Below are 21,821 nucleotides of genomic sequence, written 5' to 3'. Positions count from 1 at the left end.
GACCCATGTACCTATATCCCATACAGTGTGCGACGCAAACGACCCATGTACCTATATCCCATACAGTATGCGACGCAAACGACCCATGTACCTATAGCCCATACAGTATGCGACGCAAACGACCCATGTACCTATATCCCATACAGTGTGCGACGCAAACGACCCATGTACCTATAGCCCATACAGTATGCGACGCAAACGACCCATGCTACTATATCCCATACAGTGTGCGACGCAAACGACCAATGTACCTATATCCCATACAGTATGCGACGCAAACGACCAATGTACCTATATCCCATACAGTGTGCGACGCAAACGACCCTTGCTACTATATCCCATACAGTATGCGACGCAAACGACCCATGTACCTATAGCCCATACAGTATGCGACGCAAACGACCCTTGCTACTATATCCCATACAGTATGCGACGCAAACGACCCATGTACCTATATCCCATACAGTATGCGACGCAAACGACCCATGTACCTATATCCCATTCAGTATGCGACGCAAACGACCCATGTACCTATATCCCATACAGTGTGCGACGCAAACGACCCAGGCTACTATATCCCATACAGTATGCGACGCAAACGACCCATGTACCTATCTCCCATACAGTGTGCGACGCAAACGACCCATGTACCTATAGCCCATACAGTATGCGACGCAAACGACCCATGCTACTATATCCCATACAGTATGCGACGCAAACGACCCATGTACCTATATCCCATACAGTATGCGACGCAAACGACCCATGTACCTATATCCCATACAGTATGCGACGCAAACGACCCATGTACCTATATCCCATACAGTATGCGACGCAAACGACCCATGTACCTATAGCCCATACAGTATGCGACGCAAACGAACCATGCTACTATATCCCATACAGTATGCGACGCAAACGACCCATGTACCTATATCCCATACAGTATGCGACGCAAACGACCCATGTACCTATATCCCATACAGTATGCGACGCAAACGACCCATGTACCTATATCCCATACAGTGTGCGACGCAAACGACCCATGTACCTATAGCCCATACAGTATGCGACGCAAACGACCCATGTACCTATAGCCCATACAGTATGCGACGCAAACGACCCATGTACCTATATCCCATACAGTGTGCGACGCAAACGACCCATGTACCTATAGCCCATACAGTATGCGACGCAAACGACCCATGCTACTATATCCCATACAGTGTGCGACGCAAACGACCCATGTACCTATATCCCATACAGTATGCGACGCAAACGACCCATGTACCTATATCCCATACAGTGTGCGACGCAAACGACCCTTGCTACTATATCCCATACAGTATGCGACGCAAACGACCCATGTACCTATAGCCCATACAGTATGCGACGCAAACGACCCTTGCTACTATATCCCATACAGTATGCGACGCAAACGACCCATGTACCTATATCCCATACAGTGTGCGACGCAAACGAACCTTGCTACTATATCCCATACAGTATGCGACGCAAACGACCCATGTACCTATATCCCATACAGTGTGCGACGCAAACGACCCATGTACCTATACCCCATACAGTATGCGACGCAAACGACCCATGTACCTATATGCGACGCAAACGACCCATGTACCTATATCCCATACAGTATGCGACGCAAACGACCCATGTACCTATATCCCATACAGTGTGCGACGCAAACGACCCATGTACCTATACCCCATACAGTATGCGACGCAAACGACCCATGTACCTATATGCGACGCAAACGACCCATGTACTTATATCCCATACAGTGTGCGACGCAAACGACCCAGGCTACTATATCCCATACAGTATGCGACGCAAACGACCCATGTACCTATATCCCATACAGTGTGCGACGCAAACGACCCATGTACCTATATCCCATACAGTATGCGACGCAAACGACCCATGTACCTATAGCCCATACAGTATGCGACGCAAACGACCCATGTACCTATATCCCATACAGTGTGCGACGCAAACGACCCATGTACCTACAGCCCATACAGTGTGCGACGCAAACGACGCATGCTACTATATCCCATACAGTATGCGACGCAAACGACCCATGCTACTATATCCCATACAGTGTGCGACGCAAACGATCCATGTACCTATATCCCATACATTATGCGACGCAAACGACCCATGTACTTATTTCCCATACAGTGTGCGACGCAAAAGACCCATGCTACTATATCCCATACAGTATGCGACGCAAACGACCCATGTACCTATATCTCATACAGTGTGCGACGCAAACGACCCATGTACCTACATTCCAAACAGTGCGCGGCTTAATTGGCCCATGTACATATATCCCATACAGTGCGCGGCTTAATCGGACCATGTGCCTATTTCCCATACAGTGTGCGACGTAAAAGACCCATGCTACTATATCCCATACAGTATGCGACGCAAACGACCCATGTACCTATATCCCATACAGTGTGCGACACAAACGACCCATGTACCTATATCCCATACAGTATGCGACGCAAACGACCCATGTACCTATATCCCATACAGTATGCAACGCAAACGACCCATGTACCTATAGCCCATACAGTGTGCGACCCAAACGACCCATGCTACTATATCCCATACAGTATGCGACGCAAACGACCCATGTACCTATAGCCCATACAGTGTGCGACCCAAACGAACCATGCTACTATATCCCATACAGTATGCGACGCAAACGACCCATGCTACTATATCCCACACATAGTGCGACTCAGAAGACCCATGTACCTATATCCCACACATAGTGCGACTCAGACGACCCATGTACCTATATCCCATACAGTATGCGACTCAGACGACCCATGTACCTATATCCCATACAGTATGCGACTCAGACGATCCATGTACCTATAGCCCATACAGTATGCGACGCAAACGACCCATGCTACTATATCCCATACAGTATGCGACTCAGACGATCCATGTACCTATATCCCATACAGTATGCGACGCAAACGACCCATGTACCTATATCCCATACAGTATGCGATGCAAACGACTCATGTACCTATAGCCAATACAGTATGCGACGCAAACGACCCATGCTACTATATCCCATACAGTGTGCGACTCAAACGACCCATGTACCTAAATCCCATACAGTATGCGACGCAAACGACCCATGTACCTATATCCCATACAGTATGCGACTCAAACGACCCATGTACCTATATCCCATACAGTATGCGACGCAAACGACCCATGTACCTATATCCCATACAGTATGCGACGCAAACGACCCATGTACCTATATCCCATACAGTGTGCGACGCAAACGACCCAGGCTACTATATCCCATACAGTATGCGACGCAAACGACCCATGTACCTATCTCCCATACAGTGTGCGACGCAAACGACCCATGTACCTATAGCCCATACAGTATGCGACGCAAACGACCCATGCTACTATATCCCATACAGTATGCGACGCAAACGACCCATGTACCTATATCCCATACAGTATGCGACGCAAACGACCCATGTACCTATATCCCATACAGTATGCGACGCAAACGACCCATGTACCTATATCCCATACAGTATGCGACGCAAACGACCCATGTACCTATAGCCCATACAGTATGCGACGCAAACGAACCATGCTACTATATCCCATACAGTATGCGACGCAAACGACCCATGTACCTATATCCCATACAGTATGCGACGCAAACGACCCATGTACCTATATCCCATACAGTATGCGACGCAAACGACCCATGTACCTATATCCCATACAGTGTGCGACGCAAACGACCCATGTACCTATAGCCCATACAGTATGCGACGCAAACGACCCATGTACCTATAGCCCATACAGTATGCGACGCAAACGACCCATGTACCTATATCCCATACAGTGTGCGACGCAAACGACCCATGTACCTATAGCCCATACAGTATGCGACGCAAACGACCCATGCTACTATATCCCATACAGTGTGCGACGCAAACGACCCATGTACCTATATCCCATAGAGTATGCGACGCAAACGACCCATGTACCTATATCCCATACAGTGTGCGACGCAAACGACCCTTGCTACTATATCCCATACAGTATGCGACGCAAACGACCCATGTACCTATAGCCCATACAGTATGCGACGCAAACGACCCTTGCTACTATATCCCATACAGTATGCGACGCAAACGACCCATGTACCTATATCCCATACAGTGTGCGACGCAAACGAACCTTGCTACTATATCCCATACAGTATGCGACGCAAACGACCCATGTACCTATATCCCATACAGTGTGCGACGCAAACGACCCATGTACCTATACCCCATACAGTATGCGACGCAAACGACCCATGTACCTATATGCGACGCAAACGACCCATGTACCTATATCCCATACAGTATGCGACGCAAACGACCCATGTACCTATATCCCATACAGTATGCGACGCAAACGACCCATGTACCTATATCCCATACAGTATGCGACGCAAACGACCCATGTACCTATATGCGACGCAAACGACCCATGTACCTATATCCCATACAGTGTGCGACGCAAACGACCCAGGCTACTATATCCCATACAGTATGCGACGCAAACGACCCATGTACCTATATCCCATACAGTGTGCGACGCAAACGACCCATGTACCTATAGCCCATACAGTATGCGACGCAAACGACCCATGTACCTATAGCCCATACAGTATGCGACGCAAACGACCCATGTACCTATATCCCATACAGTATGCGACGCAAACGACCCATGTACCTACAGCCCATACAGTGTGCGACGCAAACGACGCATGCTACTATATCCCATACAGTATGCGACGCAAACGACCCATGCTACTATATCCCATACAGTGTGCGACGCAAACGATCCATGTACCTATATCCCATACATTATGCGACGCAAACGACCCATGTACTTATTTCCCATACAGTGTGCGACGCAAAAGACCCATGCTACTATATCCCATACAGTATGCGACGCAAACGACCCATGTACCTATATCTCATACAGTGTGCGACGCAAACGACCCATGTACCTACATTCCAAACAGTGCGCGGCTTAATTGGCCCATGTACATATATCCCATACAGTGCGCGGCTTAATCGGACCATGTGCCTATTTCCCATACAGTGTGCGACGTAAAAGACCCATGCTACTATATCCCATACAGTATGCGACGCAAACGACCCATGTACCTATATCCCATACAGTGTGCGACACAAACGACCCATGTACCTATATCCCATACAGTATGCGACGCAAACGACCCATGTACCTATATCCCATACAGTATGCAACGCAAACGACCCATGTACCTATAGCCCATACAGTGTGCGACCCAAACGACCCATGCTACTATATCCCATACAGTATGCGACGCAAACGACCCATGTACCTATAGCCCATACAGTGTGCGACCCAAACGAACCATGCTACTATATCCCATACAGTATGCGACGCAAACGACCCATGCTACTATATCCCACACATAGTGCGACTCAGAAGACCCATGTACCTATATCCCACACATAGTGCGACTCAGACGACCCATGTACCTATATCCCATACAGAGTGCGACTCAGACGACCCATGTACCTATATCCCATACAGTATGCGACTCAGACGATCCATGTACCTATAGCCCATACAGTATGCGACGCAAACGACCCATGCTACTATATCCCATACAGTATGCGACTCAGACGATCCATGTACCTATAGCCCATACAGTATGCGACGCAAACGACCCATGCTACTATATCCCACACATAGTGCGACGCAAACGACCCATGTACCTATATCCCATACAGTATGCAACGCAAACGACCCATGTACCTATAGCCCATACAGTGTGCGACCCAAACGACCCATGCTACTATATCCCATACAGTATGCGACGCAAACGACCCATGCTACTATATCCCACACATAGTGCGACTCAGAAGACCCATGTACCTATATCCCACACATAGTGCGACTCAGACGACCCATGTACCTATATCCCATACAGAGTGCGACTCAGACAACCCATGTACCTATATCCCATACAGTATGCGACTCAGACGATCCATGTACCTATAGCCCATACAGTATGCGACGCAAACGACCCATGCTACTATATCCCACACATAGTGCGACTCAGACGACCCATGTACCTATATCCCATACAGTATGCGACTCAGACGATCCATGTACCTATAGCCCATACAGTATGCGACGCAAACGACTCATGCTACTATATCCCACACATAGTGCGACTCAGACGACCCATGTACCTATATCCCATACAGAGTGCGACTCAGACGACCCATGTACCTATATCCCATACAGAGTGCGACTCAGACGACCCATGTACCTATATCCCATACAGTGTGCGACTCAGACGACCCATGTACCTATATCCCATACAGTATGCGACGCAAACGACCCATGTACCTATATCCCATACAGTATGCGACTCAGACGACCCATGTACCTATATCCCATACAGTGTGCGACTCAGACGACCCATGTACCTATATCCCATACAGTATGCGACGCAAACGACCCATGTACCTATATCCCATACAGTATGCAACGCAAACGACCCATGTACCTATAGCCCATACAGTGTGCGACGCAAACGACCCATGTACCTATATCCCATACAGTGTGCGACGCAAACGACCCATGTACCTATATCCCATACAGTATGCAACGCAAACGACCCATGTACCTATAGCCCATACAGTGTGCGACGCAAACGACCCATGTACCTATATCCCATACAGTATGCGACGCAAACGACCCATGTACCTATATCCCATACAGTATGCGACGCAAACGACCCATGTACCTATATCCCATACAGTATGCAACGCAAACGACCCATGTACCTATAGCCCATACAGTGTGCGACGCAAACGACCCATGTACCTATATCCCATACAGTATGCGACGCAAACGACCCTTGCTACTATATCCCATACAGTATGCAACGCAAACGACCCATGTACCTATAGCCTATACAGTGTGCGACCCAAACGACCCATGTACCTATATCCCATACAGTATGCGACTCAGACGACCCATGTACCTATATCCCATACAATATGCGACTCAGACGACCCATGTACCTATATCCCACACATAGTGCGACTCAGAAGACCCATGTACCTATATCCCACACATAGTGCGACTCAGAAGACCCATGTACCTATATCCCACACATAGTGCGACTCAGACGACCCATGTACCTATATCCCACACATAGTGCGACTCAGAAGACCCATGTACCTATATCCCACACATAGTGCGACTCAGAAGACCCATGTACCTATATCCCACACATAGTGCGACTCAGAAGACCCATGTACCTATATCCCACACATAGTGCGACTCAGAAGACCCATGTACCTATATCCCACACATAGTGCGACTCAGACGACCCATGTACCTATATCCCACACAGTGTGCGACGCAAACGACCCATGTTACTATATCCCATACAACGTGCGACTCAAACGACCCATGTTACTATATCCCATACAGTGTGCGCCGCAAACGACCCATGCTACTATATCCCAAACAGTGTGCGACTCCGATAGCATATGTATGATGTACCTATATCCCATACAGGGGTCTCAGACGACCCATGCACCTATTTCCCATACAGAGTGCGACTCAGACGACCCATGTACTTATATCCCACACAGTGAGCGGCTTAAACCGTCCATGTACCTATATCCCATACAGTATGCGACTCAAACGATCCAAGTTAATATATCCCATACAGTATGCGACTCAGTTGGCATATGAATGTTGTACCTATATCCCATACATAGTGCTACTCAGACGACCCATGTACCTATATCCCATACAGAGTGCGACTCAGACGACCCATGTACCTTTATCCAACACATATTGCGACTCAGACGACCCATGTACCTATATCTCATACAGTGTGCGACTCCAATCACCCAAGTACCTATATCCCATACAGTGCGCGGCTCAAACGACCCATTCACTTTTTTACACAGTAGGCAGCTCAGACGATCCATGTTCTTAAAGTCTATTCGGGCTCGGCTGAAACGGCCCACATATCTCATACAGTGCGCGGCTTAATCGGCCCATGTACCCATATCCCATACAGTGCGTGGCTTAATCGGACCATGTACCTATATTCCATCCAGTGCGCGGCTTAATCGGCCCATGTACATATATCCCATACTGAACGCGGCTTTTACGGCCCATGTACCTACATTCCATACAGTGCGCGGCTTAATCGGCCCATGTACATATATCTCATACAGTGCGCGGCTTAATCGGACCATGTACCTATTTCCCATACAGTGCGCGGCTTAATCGGCCCATGTACATATATCCCATACTGAACGCGGCTTAATCGGCCCATGTACCTACATTCCATACAGTGCGCGGCTTAATCGGCCCATGTTCCTATATCCCATACAGAGCGCGGCTTAATCGGCCCATGTACCTGTATCCCACACAGTGCGCGGCTTAATCGGCCCATGTACATATATCCCATACAGTGCGCGGCTTAATCGGCTCATGTACATATATCCCATACTGAACGCGGCTTAATCGGCCCATGTACCTACATTCCATACAGTGCGCGGCTTAAACGGCCCATGTACATATATCCCATACTGAACGCAGCTTAATCGGCCCATGTACCTACATTCCATACAGTGCGCGGCTTAATCGGCCCATGTTCCTATATACCATACAGAGCGCGGCTTAATCGGCCCATGTACCTGTATCCCACACAGTGCGCGGCATTAGCGGCCCATTTACCTACATTCCATATTGTGCGCGGCTTAATCGGTCCATGTACCTATATCCCATACAGAGCGCGGCTTAATCGGCCCATGTACCTGTATCCCACACATTGCGCGGCTTAATCGGCCCATGTACCTATATCTCATGCATACAGTGCGCGGCTTAATCGGCCCATGTACCTATATATCATTCAGTGCGCGGCTTTATCGGCCCATGTACCTATATCCCATACAGTGTGCGGCTTAAACCGCCCATGTACTTATATCCCATACAGTGTGCGGCTCCAACGACCCATGTACCTATATCCCATACAGTGTGCGCCTAAAATTGTCCAAAAACTTTATATATTTCCTGTGATGATGTTGAAGTTCTGGCCTTAAATTAACGTATATTTCAATCAAAGTGTGTGAAAACTTCGTTAATATGAACTTTTTATTTTTATTGATGGCAATCAAATGTTTAGCCTGAGTTGTTTTGTTTTTTTGTTTTGCAAAGTGTGCGAAGCGAAGTGTCGAACTGAGGTTTGTTACCTGCCTGACAATAAAGACTGCCGGAACTTCATCGTGTGTGACCAAGACGCTTTGGGACAGTACTTTGGCTCTCTCCAGCCATGCGCCTTCGGAACCTTCTGGTCGGGCTTTGACCAGACGACCACTTTTAGTTGCGCTCACCCCGCTAGTGCCTCTTGCAGTGTCAGTAAGCATAATAAGTAAAATTCATCGCGCCAAAAAGAGCGGTGAATGGTCCTTACCTATGGTCTCTGGGGTGCGGGGGCATAAATCAGCATTTCGTCCCTGCAGGGTGGGGATTTTACCCGGGCTCGGCTGGAACGAAAGTCAAAGTCCCCGCTATTCCCCCGACCTGGGGGAGCCGTGGTTACAATTAACTGGTTCATAATAGTGTCCATGCCTGATAACAAGAATCAGGAATCCTCGCTCTGTAGCCAAGTTGAATTAAGCGAAACCAGCAGTAGCACTCTCAAACGTATTCCCCAGCTCAAATTTTCTTTTCAAATATGTAATAAAGTTGGTAAAATTGTTTATCCTCGCTTAAAATTCGAAATTAAGAACAGCCACAGCAACCATCACGTTATTATTTATCCAATCATTGTGAAGACTTGTAACTTATCATCCAATCATTGTGAAGCCTTGTACTGATCATCCAATCAGCGTGAAGCCTTGTACTGATAATACAATCATCGTGATTCCTTGTAACTTATCATCCAATCAACGTGTATCCTTGTACATTTGTACTGATCAACCAATCATCGTGAAGCCTTGTACTGATCATCCAATCATCGTGAAGCCTTGTACTGATCATTCAATCATCGTGAAGCCTTGTAACTTATCATCCAATCATCGTGAAGCCTTGTACTGATCATTCAATCATCGTGAAGCCTTGTAACTTATCATCCAACCATCGTGAAGCTTTGTACTGATCATCCAATCATCGTGAAGCATTTTAGTGATCATCCAATCATCATGAAGCCTTGTTACTTATCATCTAATCATTGTTAAGCCTTGTACTGATCATCCAATTATCGTGAAGCCTGGTACTGATCATCCAATCATCGTGAAGCCTTGTAACTTATCATCGACTAATTGTTAAGCCTTGTACTGATCATTCAATCTTCGTGAAGCCTTGTACTGATCATCCAATCATTAATAAGCCTTGTACTGATCATTCAATCATCGTGAAGCCATGTACTGATCATCCAGTCATTGATAAGCCTTGTACTGGTCATTCAATCATCGTGAAGCCTTGTACTGATCATCCAATCATTAGTAAGCCTTGTACTGATCATCCAATCATCGTGAAGCCTTGCACTGATCATCAAATCATCGTGAAGCCTTGTACTGATCATCAAATCATCGTAAAGCCTTGTATTGATCATTCAACCATCGTGAAGCCTTGTAATGATCATCCAATCATAAATAAGCTTTGTACTGATCATCCAATCATCGTGAAGCCTTGCACTGATCATCCAATCATCGTGAAGCCTTGTAACTTATCATCCAATCATCGTGAAGCTTTGTATTGATCATTCAATCATCGTGAAGCCCTGTATTGATCATCCCATCATCGTGAAGCCTTGTACTGATCATCCAATCGCCGCGAAGCTTTGTAACTGTGTTTGAAAGCATGCTTCATGGATTTAAATACAAGCAACCATATACATTGTACATCATTCGTAGTAATAATTAGTAAATGTCGGATCATCCCCGATAAAAACATGATACTTCATGATCATATTCAGTTTCCGGAATTCTTGTATACACATATCATATAAAACTGCTTTCAGACTTCTGCAGTCGCAGGTCAGCAGGTGACACGTTCAGTCACACAGAACCAAACTGCAAAACCTACTGGGAATGTAAAAGAGGTAAAATAACACGCATATGAAGTACAACAAAATTTTATCTTTTTTAATTGAACTTTAACCGTCCATGAGTACGATCGGCATCCACGCGTGTACCGTCGCCACCAGAATAATTCATGTTTCTACCCCAACGATTCAACATAAACAATGAAAGTCTGATTTTGATTTTTAAAACTCATTTGGTATTTGTTTGGTGTAAGCAATGTTAATTTTTTTTCAGATGTATTAACTTTGAGCACAATCAGTTGTATGGGGATATTTGGACTTCACAAGTCTGCGTTTACATTGTTGAACCATTATTATAAATTGTTACAAGACATACGTAAGAATATTATTTATCTACCAGGTCGGTATTTTTACCAAGAAACAGTTCCATTGTCGCCATTACTCAGCAATGTATATACATGCAGTGGTGACTGTCCACAACGAAAGGCCCCTCTTTTTATTATAGAAACAATTATATGTACTGAATTGCACTACTTCTTACAAACATATTTCAACATTCTGCATGGTTTATTTTGATAAACCAAATGTCTTTCTTTCACTTAAGAAACCCGACCCACAAAAAGGTAGTTCTTTGATGTAAAAGTCTGATGCTTACTTTTGTATTAATTTAAAGGAAGTTGCTTGCTCATTATCTCGTTTGTAAAATAAACTACGTACAATGCCTAATACACAAAGTTATCACAGCTTGTTTTTTGTCCACACGGACGTTAAATGAACTACATTGCATCCTTTAATATTTAAGAGGCAAAAAGACAACCTTGTTTCGTATTTAATATCTGGTATATATTTCCATACTTTAATGTTTTTGCTATGAAACCCTTTCAAATGGTACCAACATAATAATGGGTCTCCATGCAGACACAATTTAAATGTTTGAATACTGTAATTCAAAAAGAACTGCTTTGATGTACGAAGTGGTTTCAATACGGAACATTGGGCGGATACAAAACTTGACGAACGTGATTACCGAAATTGTTGTGAACGTTTAAACGTAAAATATTTGAAGATGTAGGCGCATATTTGAAAAAAAAAACACAATTCAGACAGCTGAAATTGCTGTCTCGAATCTTGTTAGAAATACAGCAGATCACAAATGAATCTGTTAAATTTCCAGAGCAGACTCGATTTGAAAGCTTACAACGATGACGCTAACAACGTTGTTAAATTTAACAAAGTTCTAAACAATCGGCCCAATGTTCATGGTTCCTGTCACAGATGAAAACATCTATTTAGAATAGCCTTCAGTCTTGTGTCATCTCTGTATCCATCTGCCGAGAATATATAGTCATGGAGAATATGATGAAAGCATATATAAATGGAATAAAAAAGACAGCACAAATTAAAGCAAATGAAATAAAAACGCAACCTCGCATCTATTTGTTAATCAGCAGTTTTAAGAACTACCTTATAACGTCCCGAAAGCAATTCCGTTGTGACCTGGCACCGTGTTTCGACCTTGACACTCGTATAGTTAGACTGTTTCTTTTCACAGATCCTGCGACTGGCATCTTAATGCCCAAACCTTCTTGTTGCAAAGATGGATTCATGTTCAATGGTGTACAGTGTGTTGTCGACAATAACAATGAATGCCACGACATCTGTCCCCTAACGAACGGTTTGTTTCTAAATATTTGTTTTATATCAGATAATTTACCCTTGTGGTCAATGTTCGGCCAATACAGGATTGATTTAAAATGAGAATTAATCTAGTATGCAAAACAATCGTTCCCTTGATTGGTTGAAGCACCGTTTCAGAATATTAAGAATTTTATTTTCATGTTTTAACAAATCTGAAAGAATAAGCCCTTTAAAGCGTTTCAGAGAATATTTAGTAGATCTCCCAAGCTAATGGCCTTCCGCAATACAGAAAGAATAGAGAAAACCTTTTTTTCATTGAGTTTTGTGGTACAATTTTTGCAAGGGTAAAACATAAAGTTGTGGACCAAATTTTACGAAGCATTATCTTATCAGCAGATAACTCTTTGGCCAAGATGATATTTTTTTGCGTCAAAACATTCCAGTCTATCCGATTAACATTGTCTTTTGTCTTCTTGATGATATAATAATATATATTGAAAAAAAACACGGGAAGATATTGACTTATGTTTACCTAAATGTTTAAAAAATGCAAATATCTTTCTTCAAACGGAAGAGCTCCCCACAAGGTCACAAGGCATTGTCTATTTAATTGTGTTCACTGAGTTGCCACCTGAAACTAATACTAGTCATGCCTTAGAATGCAAAATGCTTGCTAAATATTGGACAAACAACTTGAACTTTTTGTGTTTTGCACCTACTTCTGCACTGTGACGAGGTTATATTTAACTTATTTCTATACATGTTTTAGTACACGCATTATATAGTTTACAATTCTATATATCTGGATTTGACAATAATTCTCTTATATGATTGTCATGATATGTCTTTCTAAACAAGGTCGGATAATGTATATTAATAACCATGCCATCTCTCGAATAGACAACACAAGTTACACGTACATAACACCGTATATTCACAGAGGCAGCTCCCTGCATAGACGGATCGCCAACCTTCCATTCAGACGACGGAAACTGCCGGACGTACTGGAAATGCAACAAGACAAATCCACTTCCGGTCTGCTGCTCCGAGGGAAAAGGCTACGATGTCGCGACCGGAACATGCGCCGCAAACGGCTGTAGGGACAGTTGCCCACCGCAATATCAGACAGGTATGAGTGTAAATAAGAGAATCAAAGTAAATACGTTCGTATGTCTGTCTATTGAAGGCTCCGAAAAAGTAATGTTTTGATCTTCTGATCGGATTAATTCTCCAAAATATTATCCTAATAGCATAAAAGGGATGAGAAACATAACATAGTTCATTCACTGAACTTAAACAGAAACATCAAATTATTGATCTTCTGAATTTTTAAGTGCTCGTAAACATGATGTTGTTCATCTACTGACTACAAAGTTCCCTGTAACGTAAGGCTCTTAATCAACTGAACTTCGAATTGCTCAGAAACATGATCTACTTAACATATAAGGGCACAGAAGCACCTTGTTATTCATCCACTGAACTTAAAGTGCTCCGAAACAAAATGTTATTCAACTACTGACTTTTAAGTGCCATGAAACATAACCTACTGATCGTTTAAATGCTCAGAAACATAACGTTTCTCATGTATTGAACTTAAAAGTGCTCATTAACATACTGTTATTTATCACATACGCTTATAAATTCTTAAACATCATTCGTCTTCTGAACGTTTTAGAGCTCCAAAACAAGATGTTGTTCATCTACTGAATTTTTGAATGTGCTCATAAAGTGCTCATAAATACCATGTTGGAAAGGAGTTATATTTTGGTGGTATATCTCGACATATGTATGCACTACATGTAGTTGAAACTGCAGCTGAGTTTCATTAAAAAAATATGATCGAAATATAATTATGATAGAAGCTTATTTCTGACGGGAGATTTTGACGACAGCAATTCGAGAACTATATGATTGTGTATGCTTGTGTATTCTACTTCACGTATATTATTCTTTTGGACAATGCAGAGATAAATTATCTCATTACAGATGCCTGTCTTAATCCGAGCGTGAAAAACTACGACATCTTTGATAATCACTGCCGTACGTACATGCGCTGCAAAAAAAACGGCGAACCCGATGAACGCTGGTGTTGCCCTTCGCAGCAGACGTTTAACCCGCAAACACAGCAGTGTGAAAGCACGTCTATCAACGACATTTGTGACGACTACTGTCCGCAAGGATACTTGCAAGGTCAGAGATTTGACACACTGATCTTATTTACTTGTCCTTCTGATTCAGTCTAGTAGACCTTCTGATCTTGTTAACATGAATTACTGTTTAGTTTACTGTACCTTCTGATCTGGTTAACTTGAAAAACTGATATATTTTACTGTACCTACTGATATAGTATACTTGAAATACTGATATAGTTTATAGAACCTTCTGACCTTGTTTACTTGAAATACTGATGTAGTGTACTGTACCTACTGATATAGTTTACTTGAAATACTGATATAGTTTACTGTACCTACTGATATAGTTTACTGTACCTACTGATGTAGTTTACTGTACCTACTGATATAGTTTACTGTACCTACTGATATAGTTTACTGTACCTACTGATATAGTTTACTGTACCTACTGATATAGTTTACTGTACCTACTGATATAGTTTACTGTACCTACTGATATAGTTTACTGTACCTACTGATATAGTTTACTGTACCTACTGATGTAGTTTACTGTACCTACTGATATAGTTTACTGTACCTACTGATATAGTTTACTGTACCTACTGATATAGTTTACTGTACCTACTGATATAGTTTACTGTACCTACTGATATAGTTTACTGTACCTACTGATATAGTTTACTGTACCTACTGTTATAGTTTACTGTACCTACTGATATAGTTTACTGTACCTACTGATATAGTTTACTGTACCTACTGTTATAGTTTACTGTACCTACTGATATAGTTTACTGTACCTACTGATATAGTTTACTGTACCAACTGATATAGTTTACTGTACCTACTGATATAGTTTGCTTGAAATACTGATATAGTTTACTTGAAATACTGATATAGTTCACTTGAAATACTGAGCTTATTTACCGTACCTTCTGATATAGTGTACTGTACGTACTGATATAGTTTGCTTGAAATACTGATACAGTTCACTTGAAATACTGAGCTAGTTTACCGTACCTTCTGATATAGTGCACTGTACGTACTGATATAGTTTGCTTGAAATACTGATATAGTTTACTTGAAATACTGAGCTAGTTTACCGTACCTTCTGATATAGTGTACTGTACGTACTGATATAGTTTGATTGAAATACTGATATAGTTCACTTGAAATACTGAGCTAGTTTACCGTACCTTCTGATATAGTGTACTGTACGTACTGATATAGTTTACTTGAAATACTGATATAGTTCACTTGAAATACTGAGCTAGTTTACCGTACCTTCTGATATAGTGTACTGTACGTACTGATATAGTTTGCTTGAAATACTGATATAGTTTACTTGAAATATTGATATAGTTTACTGTACCTACTGATATAGTTTGCTTGAAATATTGATATAGTTTACTTGAAATACTGTTATTGTTTACTGAACGTACTGATATAGTTTACATGAAATACTGATATAGTTTACTGTACCTACTGATATAGTTTGCTTGAAATACTGATATAGTTTACTTGAAATACTGTTATTGTTTACTGAACCTACTGATATAGTTTGCTTGAAATACTGATATAGTTTACATGAAATACTGATATAGTTTACTGTACCTACTGATATAGTTTGCTTGAAATACTGATATAGTTTACTTGAAATACTGTTATTGTTTACTGAACCTACTGATATAGTTTACTTGAAATACTGATATAGTTTGCATGAAATACTGATATAGTATGTTGTACTGACCTACTGATATAGTTTACTTGACCTGCTGATGTAATTCACAGTTTGACATTGGCATTTGTTAATAGAAAGTATTTTGATTGGTATCCTTTCTCAATTTTGGTCTCATACAAGGATTTATTTTCTGTATAAATCGTAATTATATTTCAATTATAAAGATATATTAACTTCGAAGGCAATGCCGTCAAATCAGTACCTTATTTTATTAACGCAGAGGATTTTTTCAGCATTTGAAAGATGCAACTTGTATACTTGTTTATCCTAAATCTACAGCACGCATTTATAGCTGTTGTTATAGTCTTTGTTTTATTAGCTATAAGCGTTCATCTCTGCGCATAAATTCCAGTCTGCCCGTTAGAGCCCTCCAGTAGCGGTCCAAACTTCTATTCCCAAGCGGGTCTGGACGGTACTACGTCGGTGATGAAGTGCGCTCCTGGGACTACATTTAGCAAAGAATTGTGTGGTTGTGGAATGCCTATCGAAAACGCTCCCGACAACTGTGAGTAAAACGAGGTGTTTTGTGGAACTTGTTATACATAACAATTAAACATATATGTCAACGTTATCGACGTATTTATTGTAAAACCATCTCAAAAATTTACATTTTTTAATATTTGAAAGATTTGAAAAGTTGAATTCATTTCAGGCAATTTACTTATTCTGTGATGACAAAGAGCGCCACATGTGGATATCAGCTTGGTATTTCAATCCCCCCTTCATCCAAAACAATAGCATTGTTTAATCAAAATCACATTCCTTTTGATATTTCAGCTTGTAACATGGAACTGGACATTGTGTTTAACGGGACAGTCATGGAGCGCCGAGGCTCCCAGAATGAGGTTCAGATTATGAGAAATAGTGCGCCGGTTATGCCCGGGGATCTTCTCGACGGCACAATTACCTTCGGATTCGACGGAAATTTAAAATTTAAATTACCATTTGCCCAACAGACGTTTGAAAATGTATATGCCATGGTATGTATCGCTTGACAAAAAGCAGTTAAGACTACAATTTTGGTGATATGATTTAAACTCAATAACTCTGCCTTTATTTCTATTTCCTGCACGCATTATAATAAATAAAGTATAATGTGTGTTTAAGGTACTCATCAAACCCAGAACCCGAGCAGACACCAATCCACAACCTATATTGTCCAACTGTATGAACAATGACCTCGGTGATCCGACGTTTGAGCTCATTCTGGCGAACGGTCTCGTGGTTGTGAGTGTCACAACGGAAAACCGCGTCGCCAAGGTTCCGGCAATGGCTTCCACAACCCCCGCCAAGCTGTCGCTTCCCTTTCAGGTGTGTTATTTGTCACTGAAACAACCCACAATCGTCTTTTTAATCTATTATCAAGGTCATTGTATCTCTGTAAAGAGGAATTATGGAACACTGTGCATCGTTCATTTCTTAGACATTCATGTCCTGTTTTGCTATTTAAGACGAACACATGGCAGATGGTTACGGTCATCTATGACGGCGCCACGCTCCGTCTGGCGGTGGCGACGGAACAACGGTCTAAGCAAGTTGACATGAGTCTTGTTGGTGAGATTGAACTTGTTTAATGTGATGTACAAATTTTCGTATGCTATGAGGCACGCTTTATGATCTGTGTTAAAAAGACATAACGTTATAAAAACAACAACAACAAAAAACCCTGTGCACCTGCATAAGACGAATTTGTTTTCACATTTAAAAACACAAAATGTTATATGTGACTTTTCCATGACCATAAGCTATTACAGGTGACTTGAAAACACACATTTGCTGAGTTAAAAGTTTAAGGACATATTGATCATTTCGATACAATATGAACGTGTACTGATTATTTGATGGGCTTTTTAAATTCACTTTTTCCAGCCTTTTTTAATAATCAAAATACAATATTAAAAGGTCAACTACGACAAAATATAATAAAGTATCCTTCTTTATGTCAGAAATATCGCTTCCTTCGTAGGATTTAGGCAGAAATATTAGAAACATCTCATGCGCAATCATAGATGAGCTGTTGTGTAAGTAATTAATTATGATTTTACTATTTGACTTTTAATACTTGTACTGGAAGGTTACGCCAGATAAAGGTGTTCTACCCAACCTGGCGACGAGCGTTCTACCCAACCTGGCGACCAGCGTTATTTGCATTTACGCGGCCTACCGGCTTTTCAGAAGTAGCTTCAGAGCGTACCAGATACTGTCATTGTTTTATTCCGGAATAACCTATTTTAGCAAAGAGTTTTTGGCAAAGATTTACATAACTCAAATTTTGCGGCACTGGTTTGCATACATGCAAAAATGTCAATTTAAAGTTTTACGTTTTGTGTTATGCCTACCTGAAACAAGGGCATATTACTCACTGCAGCAAAAAAGCCAGCAAAATGGCAGACAGCGACTCGGTTGATTCGAGTAATACAATTCTGAACCAGATTTAATTTCTATTTAATTTCTTCCATTTCGTCTTAGCAAGTTCTGGTTCCTCCTGAATACTTTGTGCGATGATATATGTACCAGTGCTTTCATCTTAATCTTTCAGTCATTTAAAAATAAAGGGTACAGCAATACATGAAGGTTAATTACACTTCAGGAAGTATCCCTGTAGCAGCACAAGGCCTGCAAGTTGGCGGATGTGAAATAACGGGCATCTCACCAAAGCTAGGACAAGGATACGTTGGATCCATGGCAAAGGTTAGTCTGAATTTATGCCCCAACTTGGCTGCTGAATGTAACGAATTTTTCACTGACATCTTTACAAATGGCGATAACTAAGATCTTTAAGGCATAAACTTGTGTCCTGGATAGAGATTTATTAATTGGCTCAATGACATTTACGTAAATGTTAACATGAGGATATAGGTTTTGGTGCGGAGTGTTTCTTAACTTCGGTTGCCAATTATTATATAGGTCTGCATTTAATGATTGTTTTTGGATCCGTCAATAGTGGCTTTATCAAGCACTTAATGTCTGCATATAGGGTCAGTGTTTGGTTCTAGATTTGCAGTGACCAACATCGACTTTTATCAAGTAATTTATGTCTGCATTTAGTACTTGTTTTTGTATCCATATTGCAGAGTGACCAATTGTGGCTTTTATCAAATAATCTAAAACTTTTTGGGGGCTTGTTTTTGGTTCAAGATTTGCAGCGTGACCAACATCGACTTTTATCAAGTAATTTAGGTTTGCAATAATGGCATGCGTTTGGTTGTAAATTTTCATGCCCCTTGTCCCTACCTCGTACTGCATCACTCCTCCACATTTGACATCAATCACCATGGCGGCAAGCATATAGCATATGTAAATAAGTTATAAATAAATATAGCTCGTCCTAAATTTAGGCTTATCAGTAATTGCATAATCCATTAAACTGGATGACATTTCAGGATCACTCGCCACTTACTGTGACAGCTCTTGTTTACACGAGAGGTCTGCACTAGCCGTACCTCTTTACTTGTTTCAAAAGCATTATTTTGACACCAGGACTCGCTATAAAACTGCAAGTTTTGCTTTAATAAAGCCAAAGCTTCAATAAGAAACAGATAAGCATTTATCAAGTAATTAAGGTTTGTTCCTAGGAACCCATGTTTGAGCTTGTTTGAAATATTTGATTTTGGTACTAGTTTTGCGCACGGGTTTGCATGACAAACATTTACATTTATTCAGTTATTAAGGTCTGCCTCTATGATGGGCATAAATCAATCGCAGTACGCAGTTATCTCTCTTGACGAGCAGTTTAAGATCTCTGTCACCACGACAGAGTGTAGCTATATTTCAACTTTATAAGATTTTCTTTAGAAAAAATACGCAATTATATTAGTAATTTCGATTAAATAACGTTGTTCAACATTAATTTTTTTTCAATTGAAAGAAATTAATGATGTCAGGTGATGTTGATTATCGTTACGAGATATTGTAAAATTGGTTACTGTACGGCAAAGGGAAGTAAACGCTGTATGGGGATAAGGAATATATCACAAGAAAAATACTTTCGAAGAGGGACTAACATAGATCTACATATCTGTTCTAGAAAATTAAACCTGCGTTTGCTTTTCATAAAATAACATTTTTTTCTGGTATTTGTCGGCAACACTTACGGTGTACGGTGTTTATGTTTTCAGTTCCAGTTTTCCAAATGCCTGCGTAAAGATTGGCTGATGAGCTTCTATAAGGCTCACGGGATTGAACCGCCTCAGCCGCCTCAGCCGGAAGACATTTTACCTGCATAATTGTTTAAACGAAGAAATCAATGTAACAAACTCATACCGGAGTTCAAATCGATGTTTCAACAGATGTGATGAAGAATATAATTTTGCTTGTAAATGTTACAATACAATTCAACATTAAAAGTTAACAGTGGTGTTTAATCTGTTCAATGGACAGTTCGAGTTTATTTACCAACGAAGAAAATATCCCGTTTCAAAAACAAGTCAGTAATGAGCGCACTGTTTTCCAAGAAGGAAGCACCAGCTCAAACATAGGCATTTAGCAATGTTTTGCAAGTATAAATCAAAGCGCTTAAAGCTTTGAAAGGCCTTCGGCATGCTACGTTTTATGAGTATGGTCATGTAATTGTAAAACAAATTACCATAAACATCTAAATATAGTATATAGTTGCTCATGACTTCCTTCCCAAATACTTTTAGATTTTTATGCTGATACTTAATTAAATCAAATTTGATTTACAACCTGTACCGGGGTATGACCGCTAGACCAAATGCATCCTACAAAATGCATTGGAAATGTTGACTGAGTTTATATTTAAGTTTTTTTTCTATAATGACAGGATCGTAGCGCTAAATTCCTCTGGATCGAAACACCAACATAATATTTATGTATTGTCCAAGGTCAAAGTAATAAGTCACAGGCCGGGTCGAACTCGTATTGATGACGGGGAAAACGTAACACACGCTTTGAATGAAAATAGGCAATTTATTAATGCCATAAAAACGAATTTACGAAACTTCATAATGTAACAATACATATGGTTAGAAAATATAAAGAAAAATATGGTAGAAACAATGTGTTTTATTTTCAAAATAAAACATTATGAAACGAAATCAGTAATTTCGGCTCAATCCTCGACCTTGTAAACTGACAGAAATTGAATTGGAAGGTGATGGATATGGTGGTGGTGGTGGTGGTGGTGGTTTATGCGAAA

The 21,821-nt window shown here is 41.4% G+C and overlaps 1 protein-coding gene across 2 annotated transcripts in view; it reads left to right on the top strand.

The window, feature by feature from the left end:
• LOC128231706 (uncharacterized) overlaps window positions 1–21,019 on the top strand; it is a 28,396-nt gene extending 7,377 nt beyond the window's left edge. For both annotated transcript variants that reach the window (XM_052944808.1, XM_052944818.1), the window contains exons 5-15: window positions 9,325–9,525; window positions 11,132–11,212; window positions 12,708–12,830; window positions 13,734–13,922; window positions 14,780–14,983; window positions 17,016–17,168; window positions 17,441–17,643; window positions 17,771–17,974; window positions 18,115–18,217; window positions 19,254–19,354; window positions 20,782–21,019. In XM_052944808.1, the coding sequence (XP_052800768.1) occupies window positions 9,325–9,525; window positions 11,132–11,212; window positions 12,708–12,830; window positions 13,734–13,922; window positions 14,780–14,983; window positions 17,016–17,168; window positions 17,441–17,643; window positions 17,771–17,974; window positions 18,115–18,217; window positions 19,254–19,354; window positions 20,782–20,889 (1,670 nt within the window). In that variant the 3' untranslated portion in view covers window positions 20,890–21,019. The remainder of the gene's footprint in view (window positions 1–9,324; window positions 9,526–11,131; window positions 11,213–12,707; window positions 12,831–13,733; window positions 13,923–14,779; window positions 14,984–17,015; window positions 17,169–17,440; window positions 17,644–17,770; window positions 17,975–18,114; window positions 18,218–19,253; window positions 19,355–20,781) is intronic.
• The last annotated feature ends 802 nt before the right edge of the window (window positions 21,020–21,821 follow it).

The sequence above is a fragment of the Mya arenaria genome, chromosome 1 (genome assembly GCF_026914265.1).
Source record: "Mya arenaria isolate MELC-2E11 chromosome 1, ASM2691426v1".
In the NCBI taxonomy this organism is placed as follows: Eukaryota; Metazoa; Mollusca; class Bivalvia; order Myida; family Myidae; genus Mya; species Mya arenaria.
Note: the sequence above shows the minus strand (reverse complement) of the source record. Positions and strands in the feature narration are given on the sequence as shown.